Source organism: Tricharina praecox (genome assembly GCF_024521635.1).
Source record: "Tricharina praecox strain CBS 144465 chromosome Unknown BZA05scaffold_19, whole genome shotgun sequence".
NCBI lineage: Eukaryota > Fungi > Ascomycota > Pezizomycetes > Pezizales > Pyronemataceae > Tricharina > Tricharina praecox.
The window spans coordinates 428,834-441,953 of NW_026250421.1; the positions used below are offsets into that span (position 1 = coordinate 428,834).

General features: G+C 52.6%; 3 protein-coding genes across 3 annotated transcripts; 2 read left to right on the top strand and 1 right to left on the bottom strand.

The window, feature by feature from the left end:
- Positions 1-1,631: 1,631 nt before the first annotated feature.
- BZA05DRAFT_446622 (uncharacterized protein) lies at positions 1,632-2,251 on the top strand (the record flags this gene model as incomplete). The annotated part of the gene is made up of 2 exons (XM_051487090.1): positions 1,632-2,151; positions 2,214-2,251. The coding sequence occupies 2 exons, from the start codon at positions 1,632-1,634 to the stop codon at positions 2,249-2,251; spliced, it is 558 nt and encodes a 185-aa protein (XP_051337775.1).
- A 4,700-nt stretch (positions 2,252-6,951) lies between these two features.
- Positions 6,952-11,866, top strand: BZA05DRAFT_376075 (putative death-receptor fusion protein-domain-containing protein). The gene is made up of 4 exons (XM_051481807.1): positions 6,952-7,124; positions 7,178-7,965; positions 8,013-10,454; positions 10,507-11,866. Exons 1-4 carry the CDS (start codon positions 6,982-6,984, stop codon positions 11,697-11,699), a joined length of 4,566 nt encoding a protein of 1,521 aa, XP_051337776.1. The 5' UTR covers positions 6,952-6,981; the 3' UTR covers positions 11,700-11,866.
- Positions 11,867-11,877: 11 nt separating this feature from the next.
- BZA05DRAFT_403757 (uncharacterized protein) lies at positions 11,878-13,074 on the bottom strand. The gene is made up of 2 exons (XM_051484236.1): positions 12,072-13,074; positions 11,878-12,039 (listed from the first exon to the last, which is right to left on the bottom strand). The coding sequence occupies exons 1-2, from the start codon at positions 12,947-12,949 to the stop codon at positions 11,982-11,984; spliced, it is 936 nt and encodes a 311-aa protein (XP_051337777.1). The 5' UTR covers positions 12,950-13,074; the 3' UTR covers positions 11,878-11,981.
- Between the last annotated feature and the right edge of the window lie 46 nt (positions 13,075-13,120).

Here is a 13,120-nt window from a genome sequence, read left to right on the forward strand (position 1 = left end):
CGCCCCTCCTACAGTCTAGAGCTACTGGACTCGATATTGACGTAGTGCCCTACGTGGGACGGCATCATTTCCTGAATTTCCGGCCATACCTGGTACGAAAGAGCGAGAGCGAGCGCGAAAAAAGGTTTGAAGACTTTCCTTCCATTTTCTGGAGCTTTGCGTGGCTTTCGGTCCGGTTCTTTGTCCGTTTCTCTTTTTTTTTCGTTTGGGTTCCTTCTAGTTGGAGCTGCCGTTCATTCGGCTCCCGGATATCAATCCCCCCCCCTCCTCCCCTCCAAGTCTGCATTTCCGCAAACGTTGTTCCGACCCGGCTGCCGGGGTTCCATAGATGGAGAAGACTATCGATATCGATATCGATTCATCCGGATAGTCATTCACGGAAAGCCGAACCAATGGTATCGCACCCCGGTCGGATCAACCCCCTCGCATTAACGAGCCCTCCATGCAATCGTGGTGGATACAGTTGGCGGATGTTTGAGTGGCGTCTCCAATCCAATTCGTTCGGTTTTGCTACCGATAAACGAACGAGATACAGGGTTATATGCACCCGATGTTCGGTACTATGCACCGACCGAGGGGGCTACACAGTTCCACGTTTCTTGTATATTGCCTGCACTGCTGCACATGGCGGCCCGGTGCAGTTCTCGTCAGGTGGTTCCCACCCCCACCACTACCGTTGTTTTTCTTTGCAGGTTCTAATGCATCTCCCCAGTGGCCGGGGGAATGTTCTCGGGAATTCAGCCTCGAAGGCAACGCTGCAGGGTCCTGTATTACCGATGCGCGCCCCCAATTTATTAAAGGACATGGGTGCCCTCAACGTGCAACGCTCGACACTGGCGATATCACACAGCATGCAACGTCTCTCGTTTCTTTTTTTTTCTTCCTTTGATGCGAAATACGATGCAGAAGCACATCTCTCACCGTAACCTCGTTTCGGCGTCAACGTCAGCGCCGCCGCCATCGTCCACCGGAGTGTCTCACCATATTTTTCCGCACATACGGTCGGACGGCAGAGCCATGAGGGGCGGATTGGTCCTATCCGTTTCCGTACGGGAACATGCGGGAATAGGAATGGTCCTCTACGCCCGCAGGACCCTCTCTCTCTAGCTTTATTTGCTCCGGCTTCTTCGTTCCAGTCATTCGTCGTTCACTTTGTTTGCATCTTCCGGCCTCTCCCCTTCAAGATACCTGGCCATTTGCCCCCACTGTTTTTTTTCTTAGTCTTTTTGGAGTGGTGTTCGTGCGCTAGGTGATGGACAAGTAGGGCATCGCTAACGGGGGACTACGGAGAATCTAGATTTAAAACTTCCGGACACTACCCAATATCCGATCTTTCCCCAATATATAAAAATAAAACTCGACCGGTGGGCCGGACAGCGGAAATCCAGATATCGCCTTTTTTCGCTATAGCAAACGGGCAATTTCCCTTGGGACGATACCCGTCGACTACGTCAGACACGAACGAGAAGGCGCAGAGTCACCCAGCTGGACATCAGATTTATCCGAACACGGACGCCACCGCTGCCAACTTGACGGAATAGATTGATACCAAGGTATCAGTTCTATATACGGATCATCCCACCATCACGTCTACGAGAGTATAAGAAGAGGAAGAAGATCAAGAAGAAGGCATGAGTTCCGATCGGTCGTACGCTTTAGAGGTGGCCGTCCAACCACCAACCGTGGCGCAGGTAGGCGTCCCGCTCTATCCACCATTGGTCATCAGGATGCACGTTCGTGACGGCGACGGAAATGAGACCTCGGGAGAAGACGAGCTGGGGGGATTGTTCGCCCACGCTGCGCTCTACAACGAAAGCGGAAACCCGCCATCATTGGCACCGCCAGATATGTTTCTTCTGTCGGGCCGTCTGTCGCAATCTCTCGATCTCCTCAACGAATCGGGTTCGTCCTCCTCGTCAGGCGATTACTCGCTGAGCCAGCAGCAAGGCAGCTACGCCATTTTCCCTGACCTCACCATCAATCGTCCCGGGAGATATGTCTTGGGCGTCAGTCTGTTCAAGGTTGACGGTGGAAGAACCATATGGTCTGCATCTGCAGTCGCTAACGGTGGGGGCGGCGGAGGAACGAACCTGGAAGAGGCTAAAACGGATATGATAGTTGTCCAGGAAGGCGCGGTAGCCACCCACATCGGTAAGTGCTAAAGATTGCTGTCATGTACAGTACATATGACATGTGCATCTGCCGTCTTCAAGAAGATGAAGATGAAGATGAAGAGGAGATTGGTTTATGAAGAGGAGATTGGTTTATGAAGAGGAGATTGGTTTATGGAGAGGAGACCTGACTGACGATTATTGAAAAACAATTTCAGATGACGCGTCACAGAGTATGCTGGACCACATACAGGCCAGAGGCGCGTTTGTTCCCTTGCCTTCCCATCGTTAAACGCACGATATGGCGATGAACGGTGGCGCTCTCTAGCCTCTCGACCCCGCGCAGGGGAAAAATCTCACTTTTTCTTTCCGGCCTTCCGATCCTCCGTCTCGTGTTGCGCACATTTATTTGCTTTTGCCTTCATGTGGTTGAGCTTATTTTGTTTTTGTTGTGTTTCAAGCCGGGCGGAACGGAAAGCAACCTACATCAGGGGGAGAAGGGTTGTCGTTGCTTTTTTCCTTTTCTTTCTTTTTTTTCTTCTTTTTTACTTGGTCCTGAGTTTTTGCCTCCTTTTCTTTCTTTTCCTTGGACCTTCTAGAATCATAATGCCCGTTAACAAAACAATGTTATTTGCTTTTTTCCCTTCTTTTTTTTGCTGGTTTTCTTTTCCGTGTCTCATCTTAAATTTTTATCCACGCACTCTACTCAATTCTGCACAATTCTATACATGTAAAGTAATTAGTTGGACCCTATAGTTAGTTAGTAACGTCTCTGTCCAGCGTCACGTCCAGTTCGTTGCGTTCATCCGGCCGTTCGTCCTGCCGCCGAGATGCCTACCGGTACCGTACTCTACCTACTGGGTATCTGTAGGGAACGGGAAGTACAAACCGGTAGATACTCGACGAGGGCTAGATGCCGGCCCTACTTCCTAAGTAAATCTCCAACACCGGAATCCGGGGAGACGTACCCAAGTACCTACCCAAGTACATACCCAAGTATTTACTTGGATATAGTTACACTGTAACTAAGGGCCTGTTCGGTTGCCAGCTGGATTTTGAATCTACCACACAAAATTTAAATGCGGTTTGAAACCCTCAGTTTCTGAGCGACGGGTGAGCGTTCGGCCCACCACCTCAAGTTGACAATTTGAGAAACTGCATATCTGTTGTCGACTGAGCCACAATACTGATAAAAAGGTGTGGCGTGCTGTTGACTACCCGGGTTGCCGAACGGGTCGTCGGCGGGGGGGAGATGAGAGTTTGCAGCTGCAGCTTTGGTAGGCAACCTTCAACTTTCAACTCGTTACTCGTCAGAAACCCATGGTTGGAAAATGCAGCTGGCAACCGAGCTGGCCCCAAGTACCATTTCGCGTGCGTGGCAGCAAGGATTAGGGTATTTCCCCGCTTTCGTCCCCCACACGCTCATCATCATACATATGTAGTAGCCTTGGGCCCTTAGGTAGTAGGGGATCCCCAATTCCCCGTCCTTTCCGGAATTCATAAGCTCCCCGCATACTGCTTCTCACATGCGCTGCAGTGTGCACGCATACATATGGAAGTACATCAGTATGTATGTGCGTTACTGTTACTATAGATGGCCTCGCTCGCTTCGATATATCTACGTATCTCCGTACTGTACTACATACGCACTCCACTACTGTATCTACCCTACTATCGTACTCCGCATATCAACAGACGACTTTACCGGCCAGGGTTAAGCTACTCTATCTACTACTCTAGTAGTTAGCAGCCACTTGCAGGAGCCACTAGTTACTACAACCACCGGAACACTAAGCGAAAGATGGAGAGCGGGGTTCGAGGGCCCGTGAACCTATGTATCTACCTGCTTAGCTACTTAGCTATGTATCTAGCTAGCATGTTATCTAGCGGGCCATCGTCGGCATCAGCTGGAGCTGGAGCCCGAAGCCTAGCTAGTTAACTGGCTGGCTGGCTGGCTGGCTGGCTGGCTGGCTGGCTGGCTGGCTGTCTATCTGTCTCTCGAGCAATTGATGGGATCTACGGATCAAGCAACACAGTGCACACTGATCAGTGATCGTGCAAGGCAGAATTTCCGCCAACCGGGAATGGGGGAATACCGGCCGCTACCCGGCGAGCAACCACCCACCAACCTGTAGCGGCCCCGGCGGCGGTCAAATAAGGTGATCGACATACCTAATACTCTACGGACTCCCACTCCCATCAGCACTGCCGTGCCGTGCCATGCCCGGCGCCGAGTCGTTGCGGCGCTGTTGCTGCCGGTGTCAGAGCTCGAGGCGGACTCATCCCCATCCCTACACCTACAATTAACTAAGTAGCTAGCTAGTCGTCCAGAAACTCCTCCAATCTCCGTGCTCGCCTGCCTGCCTGCCTGCCTGCCTGTCCTCTCCCCGCCGCCCCCGCATGCGCGTGTAGGGGCCTATCCTGGCTGTCCCCGGTGAAGTAGCATACATAAGCTTCGTTGTGGAGGTTTCTATGTAGTACACACTTCATGTCGATTCCCAGCCCCCCCCTCAGCCAGGTTTCTCCGGATCAGACGTGGGGGTTAACTGGCGTTGGCGTTAGTTAGCGAGAGGAAAGCGTGAGAGGAGTGAGGGGTAATGGCGCAGGTGGTTCTAGGAGACTTCCGGAGACACGACGGTCCGGGGAAGGGAAGGGAAGGGAAGGGAAGCGGAGGGAAGGGGAGGAACGCGTGGGGCTGGGGGCGGAGAAGGTGAGACTCTGTGCTTACTACTAGGTATACAGTGTGGGGGCCGTGGCTTGGGGCAAGGTATGCAGACTCGCAGAGTACTCTACTCTATGAGTATAGGCGAGGATCACATGCGGAGGGCGAGAGGCGAGTAGTAAGTAATCATCTGTAGACCGTAACTACATACGGTCCGGACCGAGGTCCTGGATTGGTTTGTGTGGAGAGGGTTTGAATTCCCTTGAATTGGGGGTGGTTTTTGTTTAATCGTCGATTGCATGCGGGCTGTCTATTACTAGTAACTAGAGTGGATTCGCTTAAATTCGTCCATTCGGGAATAACTAATCGAAAACTCAGGGTAGACGAGTGATATCAAAAGTACACCAGCGGCCAGTGGCCAGCCAATCTCGGTCATCAGTGTTCAGTGCTCACGCCAGAAAACGCCGCCTCAGTCATAGTTAATTACGTATCATACATTCATCATTCCCCGCTCCCTCTCGAGTCTTTCTAGAGGTACCGGTTTTATTCTTACACACCATCGGCTGTCCAGTGCCCGAGGATAGGAAATGCCATGGCTAAATAGCTCTAAAAGCTCACAGTTGTTCAACTGGCGTTGATAATATATGGTTTTTAGGAGCTCATACGGCTGACCGGAGTACTCAAAAGGCAATATGCTAGTTGGTATCCGCGGCGGCGAGCCAGGCCTGGTACTGTAGGGCGGCATAGTCGGAGGACAAGGCGTGCCGGCTGTAGGAAGACCAGGGGCTGTTAAACATCGAAGAACGGCGAAGGACAACGTACGATTCTTTCTAGATGTGTGATGACGAATAAGTAGGTAGTCCGCTGATCTCGCCGTGGTTACCGCGCTGTCTTTATCGTTGGTTCAAACGCAGAAAGACGTCACATCAGATCCATCCAAAGCACACGGCATGTTGTTCGCTCGTTCGACGCAGACAGCTTTGCGGCGGAATTTATCTGTCACGGGGGTGGCACTCACCACTTTATAGGGTTTGAATTCATGTTTCTAGCACGGAAAAAACCCTGCGTGGTCTAGTGGTTTAGGCCATGCAATCGGCGAGGGAAGTTAAGGGAATATCCCCGGTTCAAAACCGGGTGAAAACCTTATCAGCTCTTGGGGTTTCCAAGCCACTCACCGGGGGTGGTGAAGGTTTTTGTTTTTGTTTTTGGGTGACGGGGGGAGCACTAGTTGGATATCACTCGGTAGTATCACGTGACACTGCGCCCTTACGCTGCCGTCTGTGGAGGCGAGAATTATCCCTATGATGGACTTTATCATCGAGGGAAGGGAGGAAGCAAAACACCCCCTCGGTCAAAGAAGAAGAAGAAGAAAAGAAAAAGAAGAAGAAGGAACCCCGCCATGCCCACCAATGTTGATGTGCACCACTAACCACATTCGTTTTCTCCCGCCGAGTAGCCGATAGCTCCTTTATCGCTCGCCACAATGTCGTCGTCGTCGTCTTGAAAAGGATTTAGCTCGTAGAAGGTGATTCGAGGTGTGAACGATAAAGTCTTTAGCCCGGTTTTTAGTATTCCTCCTGTGCCAGTTCGCTTGCATCTCGATACTCGTGGCCATGCTGCTGGGATGCCAAATCTGGCGATTGTGGACTTCAGGCTTATTGGCGGAAACTGTGGCCTATCGCACGCCTTGCTGGCCCCTGGGTAGAAACGTGCTCTGTGCTCACCCCGACCAGCCGATTCCGCAAAAGGAGCTATTAAAACTAGATGCATACCATGCCGCTTACCTAACTGTATAGATGCAAATATGTAATTCGAATTCTATCAATACTTATGCGGAGTACTATCCCACGAAACCACTCACCTAAATGTATGATATACCCATACTGTGGTGCGAAATTTGCTGGCCACCCAAACTCGCACCGACACTTGATGCTAGAAAAGAACATGGACTTACATGGCCCTGTATACACTTCGGCTCACAGACTAAAACGAAAGGTCTGCGCATTCCTAACTTTTGCAGAGATTGTTCGGATGTCTTGTAGCGTTAGTTGTTGAGATCGTCGCTGTTGCATTGACTCATATATCATCATTCGCACGTATGACTGTGCTCCTTCTTGGCGGGGCTGAACAAGGTTAGTCCGTGTAACAGCCCCACCATTGGTTTCATTTTACCCCACGCTGCTTTTCTCTCCTCCAAAACCCGTTTTAATGACCGCCGAAACCACCCTCCATGGGCTCCAGCAGCAGCTTTCAAGCATTGCCACGCCATTCAGCCAAGACTATTTGAAGACAATTCGCACCGTCTTGATCCAAAAGACTCTCGGCCCACCGTCGAACCTCGCACTGCCAGCGTCAGTCGCCCACGTCCGGGAGGGAGGGAAAGCTCGTACTGACCAGCGTGCAGGGACGCGGCGACGACATTCTTCACACAGCTCCTCGCGACCGTCAACGATCCCGCAATATCGCAGCCGCACCGTGCGCTAGCCGCCGAAACCGTTTCCGTATGGCTCATCCGCACGCGAGCGCACGACAGCCTCCGCGCGCCGTTCCCCGCCGCACTCGGAAAGCTCGGCGATGTGTTCCTGGCGCACTTCGATGACGCGACTTCGCTGTTGGCGAAGGCTCTGAAGGATCTACTGGCGAATGTGCTGGCGCTTGCGACCCGGTTAGGTGTGGCGGAAGAGGTGTTGGACTCGCTGGCGACGAAGGGGCTAGCCGGCGTGTCGGTCGGCGAGGGAAGGAAGGGTGCGTACTATGCGCTCGATCTGGCGGTCCGGAAGGGGGTCGGCGCGGCTTCCGTCTTTGAGAGAGCCGGTGGTGCCCAGAAGCTGGTAAGGCGGCTGTTGGCGAATCTGGTGGATCGGGACCGTGCACCTTCGATCGGGAAGCTGGTGGTTGGTCTGTTGAAGGCGAGGCGAAAGGAGTTGGGTGATGGGAAGGGGGAGCAGGAATGGATGCATATCTGGGAAGCGCCGCTGAGGGATGCTATGAGGAGCGAGGAATTGAGACATCGGGTGGTGACCTACGTTCTGTTAGGGGTGATGGGACTCAGCGCCGAATGTTTCCGGATATTCTTGGAAGGGTTCGGACTCGATCAACATGGAAATCTCAAGGACATGGGGGATAGCGATTTAGGGGCACTATTATGCTGCTTGAAGGCAGGGAAGGAGCTTGGGTTCGTAGGGGAGATTGGTAGGTGGGAACCCGTAGATATGAGCAGAAGGATCTGACAGGAACAGGTGATGCGGATGCCACTGCACCCACAACTACAAAAGCCCCTACGATACGATTGCAGCCAGACCTGGTAACACCACTTCTCGGCCACGCTTATGCGCATATCCGACTCTCCGCCTTTAATCTTGTCATTCAATCCACATCGATCACTCGGCCGTTCACTCACGAAGCACTCGCTCTCCTCGAGTCTGCCCTACCTCCCCTCTTCGTGGAGTCGGATGCCGAAACTCGAGATCAAATCATCGGTGGTCTCCGCAGTTTGATTGAGCGCCTTGCCCAGTCCACTTACTCTTGCGAGAAGGAGCTCAGGAACGTGCAGCTGAAACTGCGGTCCGGCCATCGACCTTCAAAAGACGACATCCACAACATGATACAACTGGATTCGCGGATACGCGATGCAAGCAATTTCTGTGAATCGTATATCAACTTCCTCGAAACGCTGTTATGGCCGGGTGCAAACTATCAACGTTGCATTATGGGGTTGCGTGCCATGTCATTTCTGATCCGCTCGGGCGTGGATGCTTCGTTGGCAGAATCCACATTTTCAGCTTTACCCGGAAATGGATCTATCGCGTCCGACGGGGAACCTTTTAAGAAAGGAGTCTTCAAGTGGCCGGCATTCTCGCAGAAATTCCGTGTGTTTACCCCTGGAATCAAGACTCTACTTCTGGAGGTCATGTCGAATGCGTTCGAAGATGTCCGCATCATGTCTTCGGAGCTTCTACGGTTCGACATCAGGTGGGATAAGTCCATCCTAATACCTTTCTTGGAGCGTGGCATGAAGGCTATGAATGAGAGCGGACGACTGCGAGACTCCGACGGCGTGGCTAGAACTGTGTCTCTGATCTTTGACCTGGTGAAGAGAGGAGATATTTTCTTCGAGGAGGGCGAGATGATCCGGGGCTCCCCGATAGGACAGGGACACATCGGCATTGTCACGTGGTTGCTCGGTGTGATCGAGAAAGATTATCTTGCCATGGCGAGCGAGGATTTATCGCGTGCGGTCAGGGAAAGGCCTGTCCATGGACTATTTGAGTCTCTAGGAATGGTCTTGCGAGGTGTCTACCGCACAAATCTCTCAGAGGAATCTGTGCAGCTGCAGAAAGAAGTGCACGAGCGAGTATTCAGGACTTGCGAGGAAATCTGGAGACTGACTAAAGCACCCCTATGCTTCCAATCGCCGGAGGGCTACGTACCGAGTGAGATGGACGAGGAAGACGAGGATATGAATACACAGACGTTAATGTCGTATTCGTGGAGGGCTGTTAAGGAGTCATCCGAGCTCCTGGGCTTGATGCTTGGAGAAGCGCCGTTACCAACTCTCAACTCCATGGATTTTGAAAGAGGAGGCAATCTGTTGCTACAGCAACTGGGTGACATCCGCCATCGGGGTGCCTTTTCCGCTGTGGCGCCGTCTTTCGCTGCCTTATGCACACGGTGCTTCAAATCTACGGATTCTGCACTGGAGGAACTTCCCAAAACATGGCTTGCCAACAACCTCGATTCCATCATGGAGAAGTCCAGCGTCATCACACGCCGCTCCGCTGGCCTACCATCGCTGATCGTGGGCGTACTTGCTTCCGAACCTAATCCCGATCGCCCACTGCTTTCGAGCACGTTTGCCCGCCTCCTCGAGATCGCAACCCTCCCGGCGGCTGTGAGCAAGGACGGAGACAAGGTGGACCTCCCGCAGGTCCACGCTCTAAATTGCATCAAGTTCCTGTTTACAGATGCTCGGGTATCGCAAGTAGTCGTACCCTACATCGGGGTGGGGCTGGAAGTCGCCGTCTCCTGCTTCGGCTCTGAGGTCTGGGCGATCCGCAACTGCGGTGTGATGTTGTTCACGTCACTCACAAACCGGCTCTTTGGACTGCGGAAGAGCAGGAACGATTATCACAGCAACTTTACTACTCGTTCGTTCTTTGAGAAATATGCGGCGGTGCGTTCCGTTTTGTTGAATAATCTCCAGGAGAAGGTGGGGGGACTGGAGCGTGGGGAGGCTTCCTCTGTTGAGATGGTTTATCCTGCGCTTTCTCTCATTGCTCGGATGGAGGTGGATCCCGAGTACGAGGGCATGGAAGAGTTCCGTGGGTTAGTATTGGAATGCATGCGATCGCGCATTTGGAAGGTCCGTGAGATGGCCGCAAGGGCGTACACTGCGCTTGTGGGACCGGGCCAAGTCTTGAATGTCATAGCTGAGTTGATGGCTGTCGGTACAGAGAAGCAGAACGTTCTGCATGGCAACTTGTGTGCAGTCCGGGCATTGTTGGAACGAAGGGTCGGACAGGCTGTTCTCGAGGAAGTTGAGCCTGGATCTGTCTGGAAGAGCATCGGTGGTGTGTTCCAGGAAACGTTTGATTGCTTGGTAGTGAGGAATCGAAGTGCGGTCACCAAGGCTGTGATGATGCACATTTTAACAGCACATGCCGTCGATATTCTTGGAGATGGTAAGTACTCTACGATCCTTATATTTTTTACACTGAGCTGAAATTCTTCTAGCGGACCACGCCGGACTCGCGGAGTGCATCGGGAGTTACATACTCCGGTGCGATGTATCCGAAGAGTGCAACCAATCTTCTGTGATTGGGCGCTCATTTTTGAAGGAGCATTTAGTTTCGTTCCATCTTACTTATACCCGCCTTCTACAGCATGCGCCAGACCAGTTCTCCGAGGCGCTTAATGGCCTTCTACTTTGCGCCGACGAAGAAATCAATCTCTACACAGTCAACTTTATTTTAGCTTTGGAGAAATTGCCGGAAATGACCACAGTATCCAAAGAGACTATGCGGCAGCAACTCTGGAATATGGTAGCAAATCACCAGTGGGACTTGGTGGTCGCCAGGGCTCTCACTCTACTGCATCGTTGGTACACCGAGTACGACGACTGTGTCGATGGGTTGACAGATATGACGGACGCTGTGGCGTCGTTGATGGCCATGGTTCGAACCCCACGGACAGAACCAATCAAGGAAGCCTCACTCTCCCTTCTTGGCCCACTGATCGCCAAAATCCCTGCCGAGAAACGCGAAGAACCACTGCGAACACTCCTCGCCGAGCTATCTAAATTTTCGCAAGAAGAGCCATTCACAACACGTCTAGCAGCTTTGACATGCCTCGCCTCGCTTGCCCCGCTTCTCAAACTCTCCGGGGAACCAGACGAGAGCCTGATCTCTTCATACGTCCTACTGTTCGATTTTCTCAACGATGACGACGACGAGATTCGCCTCGCGGCGTCGCGCATCGCAAAGACTGTCCTTCCCGGAGAACAGATTCTGTTGCTGCCCCAGGTTGCCGCGCGAAATCTCACCCTCGCGCTGCGAAGAGCTTTCCCTACGTCTCAAATCCTCCTGCGGGAAGCAATGGAGCGAGTCACAGGTGTCAGGGGAGACATCTCGGCTGCGGCGGCGAGAACCGCATGGGAACAGGCGACAAAGCGCGATACAATTCTGTTCCGCAGGGAGAAACAGAATCTGTGGGTAGATACTAAGGAGGTCGTGCAAGTGTGGGGCTTGGTGGCGCAGTTGCTTGTGGCTAGGGGCGGAAGTGTGGAGGGCCTGAAGGATTGGTTGGAGGCGGCGAAGGAGTGTGTGGGAAGTATGGAGGGCAGGGACGAACCTGGTGGATTGAAAAGTGAAGAGGAGGTTGCGGTGTTTGTGGAGAGGGTTGAGATTGTGGGGAGGATTTGTGGATAGACGGATGGATACCCGAGCCCATAGACAAGTACATGAGTACATGATAACATACGAGGTAAGCGTTAGAGGAAATTCAGATCAATTTCGTTTAAAGTTGCTATGACGTGAAGGGAGCAAACCTGATACTTCAAGATGGTCATACGGTGATGCATTGTGAAACAAAGTCTGAATACCGGTAGTTATCACGGGGTCATAGAACCATTATGTCTCATTGCATCCCGACACCCATCTCTACTTAAGTATCTATCCATCATTCCCAAAGCAGCAGGGCTACTGTACAGATTATGCTAAGTATGGGAGATCTTCCGAAAAAGTAATAGGTAACCATAGGTACCGGTATCTTAATTTCATCGGCCATTTCAAACAAAAAACATGGCCACAGTAAATGATAAGAAAAGAAGAGTAGGTACAACGGGGTGCACACCAGCGCCCGAAGGTGCAGGCGTAGGGGTACTCGTCGCAGCCGTTCCATTCGACACATTTGCCGGGACACCAGCGCTGACAGTCGGTTGCGCTTCCGCCGTCGAAGTCGCACTACCAGTCGGGCTCGTGCTCTTCGTACTGATCGTTCTCGTACTCGTGACCTCCCCACACCTCACCCTCAACTTCAAATCATCCACGTAGAATGGAAACACTGAAGTGCTCCCGAACCTAGTATCGACGCGCCAACCCTGCAACATCGCCGCCTCCATATTCGTGAACTTCACGCCGTTCAGCAACCCGTCCTCGCCGACCTTGAACAGCACCGGCTTGCTCCAATCGTCGACCTCGACAGTCTTATTCTGCTTCCCGCCGTTCATATTGATATTATCGTTCAGATCGACGCGGAAGCGGATATCGGCATGCATCTGAAAATCCGGGAGGATGTAGAACTCGAGGATGTCGAAGTGGCAGCTCCTGTTCGTCGGCAGGATCACCAGCGCCGCGTTCCGCACGCGCAGCGAGTGCGGTGGCGAGTGCGCCCCGTAGTCGTCGATGCTCGTCGACTCAGAGGTGCTGTCCATCGCCGCCGAGAGGCGGAAGCCGAACATCGGCTGCGGCACCGCGCCGATTTCCGCCTCGTCGAAGTTGAACTCGATCGTTTCGCCGGATTGCGCGAGCGCCGTCGACGCCAGCAGCGCGGCGGCGAAAGCGAGGTTGCAGCAGCGCGAGTATATCATGGCGGGGTCAGAGGGTTGCTTTTTGGATGGTTTTTGCTGCGGATTTGTTTTTGCGGTGAACCGTTTTTTCTCCCTTTCGTTCTCCCGCATCAGCTGGTGGGCGTCGAGTTATATAGAGTACCTCCCCCGAGTCCCGACGCTCTGGACAACTTCAGGAACGAGAGTGGTCAGGTTACAAATAGAAAACTCATGCTCGTATCCAGCGTTACTCAATATTTCCAACAGGTGACAATTGGCACTTTTGATTGGGCGCCTAACGTG

Excerpts from the sequence above, each read along its gene's own strand:
- BZA05DRAFT_376075 (XM_051481807.1), top strand. The coding sequence starts at position 6,982 with ATGACCGCCGAAACCACCCTCCATGGGCTCCAGCAGCAGCTTTCAAGC. Across the intron at positions 7,125-7,177 it reads TCGAACCTCGCACTGCCAGC|GGACGCGGCGACGACATTCT; the intron begins GTCAGTCGCCCA and ends ACCAGCGTGCAG. Across the intron at positions 7,966-8,012 it reads TGGGTTCGTAGGGGAGATTG|GTGATGCGGATGCCACTGCA; the intron begins GTAGGTGGGAAC and ends TGACAGGAACAG.
- BZA05DRAFT_403757 (XM_051484236.1), bottom strand. The coding sequence starts at position 12,949 with ATGCGGGAGAACGAAAGGGAGAAAAAACGGTTCACCGCAAAAACAAAT. Across the intron at positions 12,040-12,071 it reads TTATCATTTACTGTGGCCAT|ATACCGGTACCTATGGTTAC; the intron begins GTTTTTTGTTTG and ends GATGAAATTAAG.